This window comes from Gadus morhua, chromosome 18 (genome assembly GCF_902167405.1).
Source record: "Gadus morhua chromosome 18, gadMor3.0, whole genome shotgun sequence".
Lineage (NCBI taxonomy): Eukaryota > Metazoa > Chordata > Actinopteri > Gadiformes > Gadidae > Gadus > Gadus morhua.
This window is the reverse complement of record NC_044065.1, coordinates 11,745,697-11,764,161: the sequence shown is the minus strand read 5'-3', so window position 1 is coordinate 11,764,161 and position 18,465 is coordinate 11,745,697. Positions and strand designations below refer to the sequence as shown.

At 42.4% G+C, this 18,465-nt stretch overlaps 2 protein-coding genes across 4 annotated transcripts in view; one reads left to right on the top strand and one right to left on the bottom strand.

Moving 5' to 3' along the window:
• Positions 1–852: 852 nt before the first annotated feature.
• LOC115530932 (hydroxycarboxylic acid receptor 2) lies at positions 853–4,194 on the bottom strand. Of its 3 annotated transcripts, none has more exons than XM_030339781.1 (3): positions 3,977–4,194; positions 3,383–3,880; positions 853–2,540 (listed from the first exon to the last, which is right to left on the bottom strand). In XM_030339781.1, exons 2-3 carry the CDS (start codon positions 3,752–3,754, stop codon positions 1,875–1,877), a joined length of 1,038 nt encoding a protein of 345 aa, XP_030195641.1. In that variant the 5' UTR covers positions 3,755–3,880; positions 3,977–4,194; the 3' UTR covers positions 853–1,874. The 3 variants fall into 3 exon arrangements, with proteins under 3 accessions (XP_030195641.1, XP_030195642.1, XP_030195640.1); XM_030339782.1 differs by having other exon boundaries at positions 4,025–4,193; XM_030339780.1 differs by having other exon boundaries at positions 3,383–4,194.
• A 6,817-nt stretch (positions 4,195–11,011) lies between these two features.
• Positions 11,012–18,465, top strand: part of arg1 (arginase 1) — an 8,462-nt gene continuing 1,008 nt past the window's right edge. Inside the window, exons 1-7 of the mRNA XM_030339490.1 lie at positions 11,012–11,321; positions 11,465–11,537; positions 12,075–12,249; positions 13,743–13,905; positions 15,822–15,916; positions 17,437–17,541; positions 17,846–17,982. Of these exons, the coding sequence (XP_030195350.1) occupies positions 11,226–11,321; positions 11,465–11,537; positions 12,075–12,249; positions 13,743–13,905; positions 15,822–15,916; positions 17,437–17,541; positions 17,846–17,982 (844 nt within the window). The 5' untranslated portion in view covers positions 11,012–11,225. The remainder of the gene's footprint in view (positions 11,322–11,464; positions 11,538–12,074; positions 12,250–13,742; positions 13,906–15,821; positions 15,917–17,436; positions 17,542–17,845; positions 17,983–18,465) is intronic.

The following is an 18,465-nucleotide window of genomic DNA, read 5'->3' as shown; positions in this document are numbered from 1 at the left end:
GCTTTATCTATCGTCATAAGGGGTCAGGTTCCTTCCCCTTTTTCTGTTTTGCCCGCCCAGAGAATTTGGCTTTCCTATGAGAAAATGATCTACGACCATGCGTGCGACACATGTGTGTGTGTGTGTGTGGGTGTGTGAATACACACATTGTAATGCAAGTGTTGTACACTTCTTTGTTATTTGGATAACCGTTCTGCTATTAGTGCTATAGCGCATAACACGCAACATAAGTTAGGGTGGGCGTAAAGCTCCCATTTGGTGAGAAGACTTGACTGCGTCGGGTACTCTGACATCTCTGACGGTCCTTCCACAATGAGACTCGTAGTGGGGGGGTTATCTCGGCCATGGTGGAGAAGGAATTGGGGGAAAAAGGAAATTTGGCTTTGACTCCCTGAAGTCCAGATTGAACCGCGACATGGAGGAGAAAGGGATGTTGCCCGGGATTGTCTCCGTCAATCCCGGGCAACATTGTCGGATTGTCTCCGTCCTGAGCCCCGCTGCCGGGCAGCGGTAGTGGAGCCCCGTGGCGGTTGTGCCCGCCGGCGGTGGTGCTCCGGCAGCAGGGCACCGTCACCGGGGGGCCGGCAGGAGACAATCCCGGGCAACAATTGTGGGCAACACGTTTGTGGAAAGGCCATTGTGGGACTGGCTCGTAGTGGCTGTAATTCTGCACCAAGGCTGCATTTCTTGAACGTCTTCAAATACTGTATTAAGGGCCCTCTAACACTGATATATAAGCATCCATAAAGTAGGATGCCATGGGACCTTTAAAATACTCTTTGTGGAAATAATAATAGGGGCTCAATGAATTCATTATAATAGCATGTCAAATATAATGAAGGAAATCGAACATTCTGACAAGTTAAACTTTTATTTCCGTGCATTACAAAATGTTCCCCTGATAATTGTTTCTCAAACATAAACTACAAAAAATGATGAATTGGAGATGCTGGTTGAGGAATGTGTCATAATGCATCGTGTGTGAATAATATTGTATAAAGCAATGCAATGCAAGTAAAAGTATGTAGGTGACGTTGGTGTGAGGAGTTCCATTTTTATTTATATTCGTATATTTTCACTGTAATTACCTATGATTTTGAAAGGATAAAATAAGTATAACTAGAATCTTCTGTCAATAAAATAAGGTTAGCAATCTTGATATACAGTCATGGTGACTGTATAATGCAATGCAATGACAAAAAAGAAAAATCACAGCTCTATTGAATGGAACAATTCAGAAAACATTTTACCAGCATAGTGAGAGGGATGCAGCACATGCCCAAAGGAGTAAAGGCGGATTCATACCTCCGGATCCGGACGAAACGGTCCGTATCCGTATTTAACGTTGTGAATGGGCCTGAAGAGATCATTCCTACAATAGAGGAGGTTGCATTTCCAGGACCGCAGTCCAAGGGCCACTGTTTCACATTTCAATTCATTCGTCACTCTAGAATAATTCATGAAAACGTGATAAAATACAACACATAGCTAACCACATATGGCTGATTAAACATAGACCTGTCAAACATAAAATAACCCTAACCCTTAAACTCACCATCTATAACCCAATACCTAAACTTAACCATATCTTACCTCCTAACCAAACTAACCCAAACCCTAAACCTCTCTTATCATAACCATCTCTAAACCTTGGTTAATCTTGAAGGCAACCATGATATGCGGTCCTAAAGTGCAGCGGTCCTGAAACTGCAGCCTCCTCTGAAGGAACATACAGACACATAATAATATGTGAGTTATAAAGTTGATTACAGTTGAAGGCAGTTAATGCTTATCATAAAGGCCTCACTAATATATAGTAATGCTGTCATCAATGATCATTCCATCGTCTTTCTCGCATTCTCGGTCGGGATGGGTCAGAGTTCATGTTGTGCGGTGGACTGTGTCCCCGCCGCAGCCTCCTCTCCGTCTCCCTCCCCCCCGTGTCCCGCGCCGCCACAGCAGCCACCACCACCGCGCAGCGCCTTCGGCAGCGCGCTCACCAGGGCGTTTTGGAACATGGGGATGCAGAAGTAGTACATGGCGGGATCCAGCACCAATTTGACGAAGTTGAGGCCGAGCGATGCAGCGGTGATCTGGGTGAAGACGTAGAAGGAGGCGCAGTCGATCGGGCGTTGCGCGCCGATAACCCACAGCCCCAGCGTGGTCACCGTGCCGGGCAGGAAGCAGACGGCAAACACGACCACGATCGCCGCGCACGCGCGCACGCTCTCAGCCGTGTCTATCTGCCGACGCTTCAGGACGCAGAAGATGCGCGCCGAGCAGAAGAGCAGCATGGCCAGGGGCACGAGGAACTCCAGCACCGACAGGATGCGGTGCATGCGCACCAGGACGAGGATGGCCCACGACGCCTCCCCGTAGGACGTGAAGAAGAAACACTGGGTCTGGTTGCCTTCGCCCTTGATATGGCTGAACGCCAGCATAGGAACCCGCGGAGCGATGACTAGCAGCCACAGGAAGGCCGCCGCGTACCAGGCCTGCCTCTTGGTCATGCGGTTGAAGCGGTGGTGTGGGTGCACCACCTGCGCGGGAAGCGAGAGGCAATTCTTGTGAGGTCAGGGGCAGGGCTGTATAGTTTTGATCGCATATGCTAGTAAAATTTATAGTGTGCAAAGAGAAATATTATTATTGCCTACCGTCTCCCATGTTCTGTATGTCCCATTATCTTGTCTGTGTCCCTCTTGTTAATTATTTCAATAAAATTAGTTAGTAGGAGTATATCATTATTAATTGGCTTTCCCCATCTAAACGTTCAAGGCCAAACTATAAGGAGTGGCAACGGTTTAGCTCTCAAAATTGTGTTAAACAGTTCACTTGTGCTATTGAAAATGTTCGCTTGTCGGTCCCTTTGTTGTTAGGTTTACAGTTTGGGTAAAGCCCTGTGGCTTGTGGTTAGAGAGGTCCTGCAGAGATGGGGCTCATATAGGGAGGAAAAGTGTACAGGAAGTGGGTCGAAAATTAACTGTAAAAAGCACTGACAATCACTATTGATTATCGCTGATTCTGTGACTGCTGGTCTTTGTGTGCAACATACATAGGCTTATTCAGTACTTTGCTAGAAGTTCAATTCTTCCAAAAGCCAAGAAAAACAATTGCATATCCTTATGCAATTCCACTACTAAAAATATAATCTCTAAATTATTATATTAGTACGAGAGCCAGATTTATGAGGCGAATGAACGAGTGTAAACTTGAAACAAATGTTGGCCTCATGTAGCCTACTTGTACTTGTACGCTATTTCACTCTATTTTTTGGTAACCAGGTCCCAATCGCTATCGAATAGGACTAATATCCTATTAACTGCCATTGCCAACTACCTCTACGTAAACGGTATGCGTAAACGGTCTAAACGTGTGAGCTTACCTTAAAGTAGCGGTAGATCACCACAACCGTCATGAAGCCGATACTGGCCGAACGGTTGGTGAACATCAGGAAGAGGTTGATCCGGCACATGCCGTCACCGAAAACCCAGTAACCCCTGAGCAAGGCATCGACCCTCAGTGGCAAGCTCACCAGCACGAAGAAGTCGGCAATTAAAATATTAAAGAGGAATTGCACAGTGCATTTCCAGCTTTTGAGCTTCCAGCAGAAGATCCAAAAGGCAACTACGTTTCCTAGAAGCCCAAGTATGACGTATACGGTGAGGATGGGCGGCAGGATGATACCTTCCAGGGGTATTCCGATAGGTGGGCAGCGACCCCCGGCATCCACAGCTGTCGGGGCGGTGACAGACATCGTGGCGGGTGGGTAGGGATTAATTGTTTTGGATGTGTAGACAGCAGGATTACATCATCGGTTTCCTGTTTCGTTATATATTGAGCTTCTGCTAAGCATTTACAGAACAATTCCTGTTCCCAATTCCTGTAGAAATGGATGGTGAATTTAATACTTTCAATGGGATAGGTGCGGAAATTAGTAAATTCTGTTTCCGTTCCTTATTTTGAATCTCAATCTCACCTAACTTTTTTTAACACTTTTCCAGGCTACTATAGAGCAGCAACTCACCCGGCAAAAAAGATGGTGATGATGTTAAAATGTAGGCCTATTGATGGAAGTACAACAGAGCCTTATATAATACAGATTCCGAGAATTGTTCAGTGAAGATGTTTTGAGAATGGACGCAACATCGTTTGCATCTACCCATTTTATGTGAGGACGACCCATTTAAACCACACCCTACTTTAAACAACCCAATGAAGTAGGCCTAAATACTGTCCATGTTTGGTTATACAGCGAATTGTGACTCTTCAGCCTTGACCCTCTTATCCCCCTTCCCCGTCGCAAAGAAACTGTAAATGAACTCCCTAGCCCAGCCTTATCAATGCAACGAGCAGCAAACCGAAAAGAGTGAGTTATCACAAAAACTAAAAAAAGTCCTTCAGACAAATAATCGCATCGTCCAACCAGCTGTGTGTGAACTTCAGTATAATATTTAGTCACACAACGGCCAGGATTCGCAACGCATGACAAAATAAAAAATTAAACGCTAACAGCTTATTTTCTGATTCTTGATCGAGTCATCCGCGGGTCTCGCGATAGTTTGAGTAGAAATGCATTTTTCTATTCAATCTGTTGTGGGTTTTCCTGTACTCCAACTTTTTAATCAAAGTTAACTTAGAAAACGTCGTAGATAACAAATCAGAATACAATTAACTCCTCGGCGGCTTTACTTTCCAAAACCTGTAGTGAGCACTGAGCAACATTCTGATATAGCTGACAAAGTTGCTGCTTTCATTTAACCCTTAAGAGGGCCCTGATGATTCCCCTCAGGTTCTACATTAATAATTAAACGATAATATTAATAATAATAATAATAATAATAATGATATTATTGATATTTATTATGATAATGTATGCCTGTCTTTTCCACCTGGGGACTACCTCTTCCACTTGTCCCCCCATCTTCTCCACCTGCACTGTAAAACCTGACAAGTTAGTTCAACTTAAACTATTTGAGGAAACCGATTGCCTTGAACTATTTAAGTTTACTAACTCAAATAAATTAAGTACCAGCAATTATTTTATGTAAGTAAAGATAACTCTTATATCTAGAGTTATTGTGACATGTGTATTATGAGTTAGCATTACTAATTCCATTTACTGAAGTGAAATGTAAAGAATGAGCTTTTTACACTTAAATGCAGCAATTCATTCAACGTATATAACATGTGTTCATTAAATGTATGTGAATTAAGTAATACTAACTTAAGTGCCTCTTGTATTGCTAAATCTTTTTACTTAAGTATAATCAACTTTGACTTCCAACTGAAATAACTTATTACATTCTAGTTGTGACAACTTAAAATTACATTTCGTCTACTCAATTCAATTGAGGAAACCGATTGCCTTAAACCAATCAAGTTAAATGAAAGCATGAATTCACCAATCTCTGATCAAACTTAAATTACTGTGGCGAGCAGCGCGGGAAGGACGAGAAGTGAGCCCACGTTTAAACGGCGCCTCTGTACACCACACGACCACGAGAGCTGCCTTTAGTCAAACACACACATACAGAAAACACGGCACACCTGACCAACACACACAACACTCTCACTAATGGTCCCGATTACACTGCACATCACAATTAACACACAAACAATAAAGAACCCAAACCCGTTAACCCCACTTAACCTAATAACACAACAAGTTATACAAAGACAATAAAACCCCTTTTCCCCAAACATTATGAATACCCAGACTCCCCGGGGGTAGGAGTCGCCACATTATTTATTAAGCTGAATGCTGAACATTCATAACATTTCCATGTTCATTTCAAGTAGTCATTTAAACAGCTTTACTAATTATTATTATTTTTAAACATGCCATCTCTTTATGGCAATATAACACAAGAAACACACTAAACTAAACACATAGTCCCTTGAAAGGAAGAATGTTAGGCAAAACAGCTTTATACTCAAGGCCGTCCCGTCCATCGACTTGCTAAGTATCACTAATTAGAAAAAAATCACAAAGCTTCAGTCCCTCTGAACCTTGACTTGGTTGTGATTTTTTTAAGAACTACTTATCAGGAACAATAAAAAAACAACAAAGATTTTTGATAATTTACTCCAGCTCATTTCTCAATGCCTGCAATTTTGGTTTGAGCCGCTTTCTACGACGTCTTTCTGTTGGTGTCGGGTCATCAAACTCTTCTTCGTTCGTTACCAGACTCCGCATTGCATTGTGGGATAGCGTAGTGAACTCTGGGGTTTACTTTGGCGGTAGCACGCATTCGGAAACGTCTTCCGTACTACACAATGCGTACTGAGCATTCCGACGCGCTATATTTTTTGGCGTACTGAAAAATGTCTACTATATAGTAGTCAAATATGAGTATTCGGATTCAGCCGTTTTTGATAAATGGGTTTCCCAAATATAAAGAGCTAGCGCAGAGGCGTCGTCAGCCCCTTTTTACTGGGGCACGTGCCCCAGTAAAAGTCTCCAGTGCCCCAGTAAAATTCCATTGATCATTATTAAATTCATCTGCAGAAGCGCCGCTCTCGCTATGGAATCGGCAGGATTCATCAAGTGCATCTCCTGCTGCCTCTGGAGTCTTCAGTCGAGCCTGCCTCTTACCAGCCAATCAAAAAACGAAAGGGGCTACATAAAAGCCAATCAGAAAATACCCCTACTGTATCTGGGTAAGATTTAACGCAACAACCAATGAAAAAAATCAGTTATTTACGGATTCGTCCACGTGACTCTTCTGAATGTTTCAGTGGTAAAGTGTGTAAAGTATGACCAAGTGTTTCTTTCTGTTCAATAGTCTAGATAGAACTTTATCAATCCCCTGTAGGAGAAATTTGTTAATAAAACAATAATGGTAAAAAAAATAAGGAATCTCCCACTTCCGGCTTCCATGAAAGAGAACCATACTAATTCACACAATAGCGTTGATGCAAATCTAGCATTAAAGGTTAATTTAAGGAAGTTCTCTCCAGTCACGCTGAAACTAGTTTGCTAGTAGTAGCGCTTTAATTTGCAGCGTAAGAGAATTCTGAGAAATCTGAATGCTGACAAAATTCTCAGAATTCTGACGCTGCAATTTATTTGCACGCTACGACTAGTGAACTACTTTAAAAAAAAAACTCGACACTGCGACCAGGCGACAAATGACTGGGGAGAACCTTCTTAAATGAACCTTTAATGCTGGATTTAATTATCAGAATTCGGATTTTATCCAAGTATTCTGACTTTATTATCAGAATGCTGAATTTTATCTCACAATTCAGAGTTAATTAGCCTATTCGATTTCTGAATTAAAATTCTTGTGATGAATAATCTACCTTTGTACAGTCGATGTGCAGCACTTTAATTCCCGTCAACTTTGTTTTCTAACACCAGCATTTCCACAACTATGCTCATGTTCGTGACTGCTATACAAAACCATTTATAGTGCATCTATTTTTTCTGCTGGGTAGTGATAGTCGCCCTAAATGCAGCTTTAATTTGGGCTCTGATTCTGAATAAATGCCGCTGCTGAACTGTGTGAATAAATAAAGGGAACTGAAATCTAAAGAAGACGTGTTGTTTTGATGTACCGTGAATTCCAGCTGAAAGTGGAACATTGCTGCCATCAGGGGAAATTAATGTAACCTAGGCATATTGTAAGTAGCTTTCAATTCCTTGTTTTTTTGTTGATCATGTTTCGTTGGAAACCACGGGAGCTGGAAACAGCCCAGAGTAAGTCATCTCCTTTTTTAACGTTACAACAAATTCACAACTTGTTTGACACAAACAATGACAACTTGATTGCTGTTAAAGAATGTTGCCCATATAATTAGCACCAGTTTTTCAATACTGAGCGTCTGTAGCCTGTAGTTTTATAACACACACACACACACACACACACACACACACACACACACACACACACCATGCGTGCACGCACACACGCGGAAAATGAATAATGAATGAAAAATTGTCCGTATTCAAAACTTGAAGTTTTAGTGGACAAAAACTTCCTTAACACAAAAAAGGAAATTATGGATATACAGGGTGTTTTTAACATACTGGATCCAACAATGTTCCTAACACTGACACAGATAATTCAGATCATTGCACTCACAATTCCGGTAAACAGTTGTAGTTGTGAGCGATCTTTCAGTGTGTCGAGAAGGCTCCACACCTGGCTTAGGTCCACCATGGGGCAAGGAAGGCTTCACCAACTTTCTCTTTTGTCCATTGAAAAGGAGCAACTATGCAAAGTGAGTCAAAGCCACGTTATTGACCGCTTTGCCACCATGTAGGCGCGGCGATGCAGCTTAATACTGAAAAAATTATCATTTAAAAAGGCTCTATGCAGTAGTGTATGGCCTTATTTAGTTTAATTTAAGAGCTTTGATGGTTCTATAACATTTTCCAGGTTGATTGGTGGCAATGAGCCACCTCACCTTAAGTCAGAAATTCTATTAGTTTTAAACCTTGTTTCTTGCCTTTTTAGTACATGTCGTTCTGGCAAAATTATGCTGTTTCCACACAGCTTCTAAATAAATATAGATGTGTAGACTTCTCCTGATAAAGAGGTGAAGGTCATAAAGAGACTTTTTGTTTATTTGTCAGTTACCTTATTTGTAAATCTTTGAGATGTGTATGTGTTTAAATAAATATAATTGTACGGTACTCATGAATCCATCTTTGCGTCTTTACCTTTACCAGTGCTTTAATATAGCCTACAGTATGACAGTGACAATGATTTTGAAGCTCGTACATAACCTTCTGTATCCATCTATTTCATATTGTGCACACGTAAAAAAAAAAATGTTGGCAGTTGGGGGCCTGTGCCCCAGTAAAACTCTAGGTCTAGCAACGCCCCTGAGCTAGCGCCTGTTAAAAGACACACAAGCTGTTTGAGACACAATCAAAAAACGTTGAACGAAAATGTGTGTCATAAGCTTATTTATTTATGCCAATATTCTGTGATTAACTTTAAATCTTTACACTGTGATCATTGAAATTATGTCACAGTAATTATTTGTTTTAATTGGGCATTGCATAATCATCAGAAATAATTATAAATAATAGAGATAGCAATAAAAACTAATTACACAAAGTGTAGCTTATATAGTCTAATGAAAATGATATAGCTACACTTAAGTTAAATAAGTCAATGGAACACACTGGAATAAATAAGTTAGACTTAAAATGTTCCATATTTGAGCAGCACTCAAAACAAATGAGTTATTACATCAATTATTGATTCTTAAGTTCTGTTCATTCAGGTGAATGAGTAACCTCAAAGATTTTTGAGATTTAAGTTACGTCTACTTAGTTCTTTTAGTAAGATGTACTGTTAGGTTTTACAGTGTGTCTATCTATCCATCTCATCCCCCATAGCTGTCCGTCCTCCTCCTCAACCTTTCTGATCCCTTCCTCAAGCTGTCTGATCCTCCTCTGTCTGTCAGTCTCCTTGACTTGTCTACCTGTCTCCTCCACTACCTGTCTACTGCCTCCTCCACCTGTCTGCTGGCTCTGTGTGCCTGCCAACCCCTTGACCTGTCTCCCTCCCCGCCCTCCCTGTGCCTCCTCTACATGGTCACCGGCACCGGACAGACTTTCCTGTGCGGCCGCCCGGACCAGCTGATGTGTCCCTGTTGCCGTCTTCTTACTGCTGGTCCCCTCTCCGGGCCCCTTCCCCCTTCTCTGGACAAGACCTGGCGACATGTCCCTCGTCTAGAATAGCCAAAATGTGTTTCTCAAGCCTCATCGGCCTTGTAGTTAAAAAACGAAAATTGTTTCTATACTGTCTTGTGTCTATGTTTCTATCTATAAAATATCCTGTAAGGTTTTTATATCCTCATAATTGCATTTAAAAAACATGTCCGGCATAAACGCCAACCACCCATATATAAATAACTTCAGAGGTCTAAAATTGTATGAGCTAACGCGCTTTTGTAGTTAGTTTTAAGGGGTTTGGAGATATTGGCAAAGTGGACGTTGGTTTTAAAAGGGAGCAAGCGGCTGTACTGTCCACGCAAATGCTCACGATTCACATGGGCACCACCTTACTAGGTAGACTATGTCGGAACCCGCTGCACCCTGGGGAACAGCAGCCCAAGCACCCCCTACCCTAGCAAGGAAGCCTGGCTGTTGCCCGACCAAGCTCAATAGTATAGTGCACGTTGCTAACCCTTCTAGAGGGCAAATTCAAGTTCAAAACTCAAATTCAACTGCTGAGGGCCTCATGGGAATGGAACCCCCAGACAAAACGTTAAGCTGATTTTTGTTACATTCAAACATTTTCCATCAATATCATTTAAACCTCCACATAGATTTTTTCTGCTTCATTTTAGAAAGTGTTTTTTTAATTGAATTCTCTCCATAAGTTTGACGCGTGAATCTGGGGGAACAATTTAAATGTCCCCTTTTTAAAAATGAACTATGAAAGATAAAGTAAATTTATAACGTCTTCTGCTGATGTAGCACCTCTTTACATTGCTAATGAGTTACGAACAGTTTTTTATATAGATGTATCATATACATGTTTTGTTGTTTTATAATAGCTATATACCCGAGCCTACAGATATGATGAAAGTGGTTTTAGAGTACAAAACTCAATAATTGCAGTACACTATTGTGGCCATACGGGGATGCTGTGGTACAATGTGAGGCGGGAATGTTAAAATGCTCTTCATGGAGATAATTACAGAGGCAGTGAAGTGAACCTACTGTAATAGCATGTCAAATATCATAAAGCAAAACAACATTCTGATAATGTGGCTGTGGTGGTTGGTAAATAATGGTGTTTATTCCCTGGTAGGCATTTTCAACCCCGAAAACTGAAAATGTATTTATTTTTCTTCTCGTGCTCGCATTTCCCCACCAAAGGGGAACCCCAAGCTAGGCCTTCAAGGACGATGTTGCCTAATTCTTAAGGACAGATGTGATCACGAATTTCTTAAACAACGTGACTGCCTCTGTGTTGCTGCTGGGCACGTGCCAGAAACTTCTATTCGTTGACTTGACGGTGTCAACGGGACGGTGGCGTCACACGCCAACCAACGTCAACTCCCATGATTCCCCTCCGACCGCCGTAGGCTACCTCTTCCCTTTGCCCCGTGCGAGCAGGCTATAGCCTATAATGTTAGATGGATGGAGTGCAGGGGCTCTGGCGCTCAGTCTCTTCTGCGGTACCGAACGGTGACAGCGCGTCGTCATCTACTCCGCGGGACCAGTGAGTGCCTTGCGGCCCCGGATAGTCGCGATTATGAGGAGCGCAAGCCGAATGGGTTACACCCTAAGCGTTTTTAAACGCGATCACCACAGCGTCGGGATTATCGGGGCGCCTTTCTCCAAAGGACAGGTGAGCAGAGAACAGTGACACATAATATGCGCTATCCAAAGCGTATTTCTTGCCGGGTTTTGAGTGACAATTTCAATAAATTAAAGCAGGCTACCGGAGATATATCGTCCAAGATGATAAATAAAATAAATAATTTATTTCAGCCGAGAGGTGGAGTGGAGAAGGGACCCAACGTGATCCGATCAGCTGGGTTGGCGGATAAGCTGAAAGCCCAAGGTGACGTGCACACGCTTCCCGCTCCAACGGAATACACCAAAGACGCATAATACATGCAAATAATGTATTGGCTACTATATGTCATGATGAAATACAATGATTTTAATTGAGGACCAAATGGATGAAAGAATTGCCTATTTCACTTAATTTTTTTTTTTTTTAATTTCAAATAAATGTTACAGGCCTTCTCCCCCCACATTTGGAACCAAATAACTGGGTCTTTTACCCCCCCCTCCCCAAATGCAGGCCTAAAATAAAATATATAGACCTTTATTAAAGCCAGGGTTGGCAATTTGGGGACACCATGGGCCAAATTAAACCATTTTGCAGGCTAATTGCCGGCCTGCAAGAGCCAAAGGTACAGGATTTATTTGACGCTTTTTCGGCAGCTTATTCTATTAACTAACTGCCGTCAAAGAGAATTCCAGAAAATTGACCAAACGGCTTGTAAAATACTTTCGCCCTAGCTTTATTGTAAAAAAAGGAATATAAAATCTAGTTGTCCGGAGCCCTAACGGTTGGTCTTGGTGTTCTCAGGGTGTAGCGTGAAGGACTACGGGAACCTGTGTTTTGAAGAGGTGCCCGGCGATGAGCCGGTGGGCCGGGTGAAGAGGCCCGGGGCGGTGGGCAGCGCCAACCAGAGGCTGGCCCACGCCGTCTACACCGCCAAGACCGAGGGACACACCCCGCTCATGCTCGGGGGAGACCACAGGTGTGTGTGTGTGTGTGTGTGTGTGTGTGTGTGTGTGTGTGTGTGTGTGTGTGTGTGTGTGTGTGTGTGTGTGTGTGTGTGTGTGTGTGTGTGTGTGTGTGTGTGTGTGTGTGTGTGTGTGTCTAAGTTTGTGCGCACAATAGTGTGGTGTGTGAACAATAGTGGGATAGTTGCACAGCAGTTGCATGTTCAATGAAACAAAGATGGTTTACTGGTTTACTGCAAGGCAGACCTATAACTTTTATAACAACTTTATTTGGCTATCAACCGAAATTGAATTATAGCAAGAGCTAGGACCGTAGGTCAAAGTTGAAACTGCGTACTTCGACTGGGCTTCTGTGTTGTTAGAGGCGTTTGTTTGAACAAACTATCAGAACCAATACCAAGTCAAACAAGATGAATAATTTATAATGTCTGGCTTTGACCAAGACAGTCATTATAAATAATGTATCTTCTTTGGCTCTACGTAGTCTGAAAGACGGTTTGTATAGTCAAATGTTTGCATAAACAAACTCTGGTAATGGTTTCCAAAGATAATAGTTTCTTTGAGCAGCCTAATGGATTAACAATGTTTATCTAGCCTGCACAAAGCGAAACAACACATGTTGTTTTTTATTTATATAGAAGGACCTATGTTTGTTTAAGCCCCGGCTGTCAACAACAATATTTCAACATTTGAGATGATTTTGACAAAGCCCAATTAGCATACACAACACAGCAAATATTCTGACGAAGAAATATAACATTTGGCCAAATTCTGGCAATAATTACAATCTTTTCAATCAATCAAACATATGCAATGCATTAGGAATCATGCTAATGCACATCAAGTGTTATTTCAGCAAGATCGATAATAGAGGTTGTGACTGTTGTTTAGCTCGTCACTCCCTCACTTGGCTTGTCACCCCCTTACTTAGCTTGTCGCTCCTTCACTTAGCTTGTCGCTCCCTCCCTCACTTAGCTTGTCGCTCCTTCACCTAGCTTGTCGCTCCTTCACTTAGCTTGTCAATCCCTCACTTAGCTTGTCGCTCCTTCACTTAGCTTGTCGCTCCTTCACTTAGCTTGTCACTCCATCACTTAGCTTGTCACTCCATCACCTAGCTTGTTGCTACACCACTTGGCTTGTCAGACCATTACTTAGCTTTTCAATCCTTCACTTAGCTTGTCGCTCCCTCACTTAGCTTGTCGCTCCTTCACTTAGCAGGTCAATCCCTCACTTAGCTTATCACTCCATCACCTAGCTTGTTGCTCCACCACTTGGCTTTTCAGACCATTACTTAGCTTGTCACTCCATCCCTTAGCTAGCTTGTTGCTCCACCACTTGGCTTGTCAGACCATTACTTAGCTTGTCGCTCCATCACTTAGCTAGCTTGTCGCTCCACCACTTGGCTTGTCAGACAATTACTTAGCTTGTCGCTCCATCACTAAGCTAGCTTGTCGCTGCACCCCTTGGCTTGTCACTCCATCACATAGCTTGTCGCTTTGTGGTCTAGCTTGGCGATTGGCTCCATCCATGGGCACGCGGCGGCAATCCCGGGGGACCTGAGTGTCGTGTGGGTGGACGCACACGCCGACATCAACACGCCTCTCACCACACCCACTGGCAACGTGCACGGACAGTCCATGTCCTACCTCATTCGGGAGCTTCAATCAAAGGTTCACTCAAGTTTTTATGTTGTTGCTTTTTCGCATGAATACATCTGTGTCAACCCTCTTGGCTTCCACCCTTCATTTGAAAACCCCCTGATTTGCAAGATGCTTTTATCTAAAGTGGCATTCCCATACACAGATAATTAGATAAGTCATGTTGATCCCTCATCGCACACCCTGTATAGCGCATCACATTACCTATTTTATAAACAACAAACAACAACGTTTAGAGGACGCTTTTATCCAAATCGACTTGCAACCATTCTGAAACATATATATGGCGGAGTCCACTGTACAAGTAGAAGTGTACATGTATCTCACACACTTAAAGACACACATACAGAGTGGAGTCCACCATTCAAGTATCACACACACACACACACACACACACACACACACACACACACACACACACACACACACACACACACACACACACACACACACACACACACACACATTAAGGGCGGAGTCAACCATGCAAGGTGGGAAGATAGGGTTAAAGTGCCTTGCTCTCAACATTCAGCTCGGAGGTGGCAGGGATTGAACTAGCAACCTTCCGATTATAAATAAACCTACCAAAACTCTACCTCCGGAGCTAAGCCGAAATGACAACTCTCAAGGCCACAACTGACGCAACTTTAAATTAAGAAAAGTCAACATGTCACAGTTCTTCTAAGTCGCTTTGGTACACTTCTCAGATCAGAATTTAAATTCTCAAAACTACCTGTTCAATCTTCACATCATTGTGTCGTTTGTGCACATCAAAAAAGCAGTTTCTCATTTCTTTGAACAAGTTGCAAATGCTTTGGTTCATTCATGCAAATGATTATGTACAATTCTCTGCTCTTACCTACATTATCAATTGCTTATGTCATGTGGATCAAAATGTATTGTAATGGGTCTCTATTGAATAATCTCTCCCCCACAACATTTAGGCATTAGTTCATTGCATAAGTCTTTGCATGCAAAATGGTTGAACAAGTTGTCATAATATGTCAAGCATATTTCTATACATTTCCATTAGACTTTTTTTCTTAATCTGTCCTGAATTGGTAAATTGCTACCAAGTGAATCTTGACTTTCTCTAAAGAAGGGAAATGTGTGAAGTTTTAGATCAACCAACGATCAACCAGTTTACTGGAATAGCTCAAAGGTGCATCTCCTGAACCATGAACTGGCAAGTACAGTATATATATAGCTGGAGCACAACACAATGTTACATTGTCTGAGAATTTGTTGCCCAACAGACAGGAAAGTCAGGAGGTGAAGGATGACTGCACTGTAATTCCTACAGCAATGCATGTACAGTTTACCCTAAGGAGATTTTCTTATGTTCACATTTCTAGCAATGACATGGTCTGTCAACAAATTACAGTGAATCAATCTCCCACATACAAGGTGTAACCTACAATTGACAAAAATTGTCTTCAAAACTTTAGCCATGGTTTACATCAGAACATCCCTCCAGAGTACAGTGTTATATTGACAACATGACTAAGCAATTTGACTTATCTTTGACTTGTCTTATCCATACACAATGACATAAGGACTTGTCATTTTGATGGCACTGACATGTTCATTGACACAGATATTTACTTTTGAGAAACGAACTAAGGATTTTGAGCAAGAGACTTGCTTTTGCATGAAATCCATGGTGTTTTGCAATTTGTACGAATTGTTTTGAGAACCGCACTTACTGTTTTGCAAATTTCAATCATGATCTGAGAAATGTACAACAGCGACTGAGAAAAACGGTAATTATGACAATTTTGTTGATCATTGAAGAGAGCTCTTTCATGGTCACAACTCTTCTCATCAGAACTCTTTCTACACACGCCACTGATACCAAACCTTCGAACACCAGGGTGCTCTCATAGAAGCACTCTGATATCTATTTAAATGCATTTTGCCATCATTAGATCCCCGTCATTCCACAATTCTCCTGGATCAAGCCCTGCGTGTCAGCCAAAGACATCGTTTACATCGGACTGAGAGATGTGGACCCAGAGGAACAGTAGGTTTCTATATACTTTTGGCTATATGTTCTCCATCAAGTGATAACAATAGACCCTTTTCAGAGTCGCAGTAGGACAAACACAGCTGACGCTCACCGTACTATGGCCCACGAGGATGCCTCTGCTGCTGGGTCTATTGGGCTTGGTGTTATGTAATGTTGGTGTTTGCTGATCGATGGAAGAGGAGAGGTTAACGAAGGAGGAACGGGATATCTACTGGATTGATAGCTGTTGAATCTGAGTGTGACCCCTTTGGTGCAACGAATCTGTTGTTTCTATGTTTTAATATAAATATATATATATATATATATATTAGAGCTGTCAGTTAAACGCGTTATTAACGGCGTTAACGCAAACCAAATTTAACGGCGTTAAATTTATCGCGCGATTAATGCAATTATTTTATGTTTTGGCTCAAAACAAAGAAGCAGTAGCCTGACTGCTATGTTCAAATGACATTTGTTCAAAGCAGTCGTTTAATTGCACTATAGGCTCTTTTTTTGTATCGTCCTGTTTTGATCAGTGTATATGCCAATGTTGTTATCAATAAAAAATCATTTGAACAAGGCAAGCCGATGCACTTCACCATGTTGATAAGAGAATTAAAATGAGAAGATTATGGGACAAAAAAATCAAGGGATATTTAGCATATAAAAATAATTTGCGATTAATCACGATTAATTAGAGTTAACTATGACATTAATGCGATTAATCACGATTAAATATTTTAATCGCTTGACAGCTATATATATATATATATATATATTGTGGGCGCCTGGTCTCTGAGATACAACAGTGGGATCACCAATCAGAATAGAACAGGCGGAAGCGGGGGTTGCGGTGAAATCAACTTAAGTCATTTATTTATAAAAAGGTGCAGGGGGAAAAGGGAGGGGGCAAAAGGCAACTCAAATCTTCACCGGGTTGGCGGCTGTCGTCAGGGTGCCCTTTCTGGCTCTTCCTGGGGTGGGGCCAGAGAGAGAGAGAGAGAGAGAAAGATAGTCCGAGGTTAGTGGCGTCTGTGGTCCCTGCCACTGACCTCTTCGCCCTAGCTCGGATTGGGTTTCCTCTTCAAGTCGTTGGGGTTCCTCTTCAAGTCGTTGGGGTTCCTCTTCAGCTGCCGGCCACGAGACTGGCCTAACGTGTCTCTGGTCTCCACACGCTCCTCCAGCCAGTCTGTCTTCAGCCTGTTCTGGTGGAGTTAAAAAGGCCCTCTGATTGCAGGGCTAACTCAGCGCACCTGTGCAGGGTAAGCTGAGTAGTACCTCCCATCCAGAACCACGCCCCTTGGCTGCCTTTGCCTGCCTTTGTGGCCACCCCGTGGCCATGTGGGGCACTGCTCAGCGGCTGGGCCACCACAATATATATAGAAGGACCTATGTTTGTTTCGGACCCAAGGCTGTCAACAACAATATTGTAACATTTGAGAAGACTTTGACAATGCATTCAAAATCGACTGTAATGACCGTCATCAATCATGGTTCAGTCAGCTTCTTGTCATTGTCCGTCTTTCCACCAGTTACATCCTGAAGTACCTTGGCATCAAGGTGTTCTCCATGACAGAGGTGGATGGCCTGGGCATCGCCAGGGTGATGGAGGAAACCTGTGACTACCTCTTCTCCCAGTAAGATCATCATGTCTTAAGCGGATGGCTAGTCATTTATACCTTTTGATCGTTACAGGAGTTACCCATTGCCACTCTGATAGTCTTGTGGTCAGGGTGTGTGACTCCCAGTTGTAGCGTCCGGGTACCCAATTCTTAATGTCTTGAAGTCGCTTTGGCTAGTAGCTAAATGATCAAATAGTTAAACGGTAATAATAATAAGTCATACCATCAGTATCTCCCCGTTACCACATTCGTCCTTGACATATAAACACCAAAACGTTTGTACATTAATACATCGCTGGCTGGTTTTGTCCCTCGGCAGTGTCAAGAAACCCATCCACCTGAGCTATGACATCGATGCCATCGACCCCTCGTTGACCCCAGCAACAGGAACGCCTGCGGTGGGCGGGCTGACCTACAGGGAAGGGGTCTACATCACAGAGCACATCTGCCAAACAGGTATGGGGTAGCGCTCACTTTGAAAGAAGAAATCATGTGCATGAGAATATGTGAAATCCATGTATCTTTGGGATGAATAGCTAACTAGTCATTTCAGGAGATTTGTTTCTGTTGAAGGTGAAGGTGAAAGTTCAATGTTCCTAAGATGTGGTTATTTGGTACGAACCTAGACAGTATTGTGGATTTATTATGCAAGGTCAGGAGATTCCATTCCATGTGTGGGTAAATCGGTACAGTATTACGTGCTGAAATGCTTTTTTCTGTTGAGCTTAATCAGTAATTTCGCCCCCACTGAGGTTTTCTGGTTGAGATTTGACTTCTGCACCACATGCACAAAGCCTCATGTCGTCTGATTCAAAAGGACCAAAGACGTTTGTCCCAAGGTGTACAGTTGTCTGCACTACAACCAATCAAATCAGGATCATGTAAATTAAAAAATAAAAAACCCTGCTAGAAAGGCCTACTAGGATCCAATTAATGGAA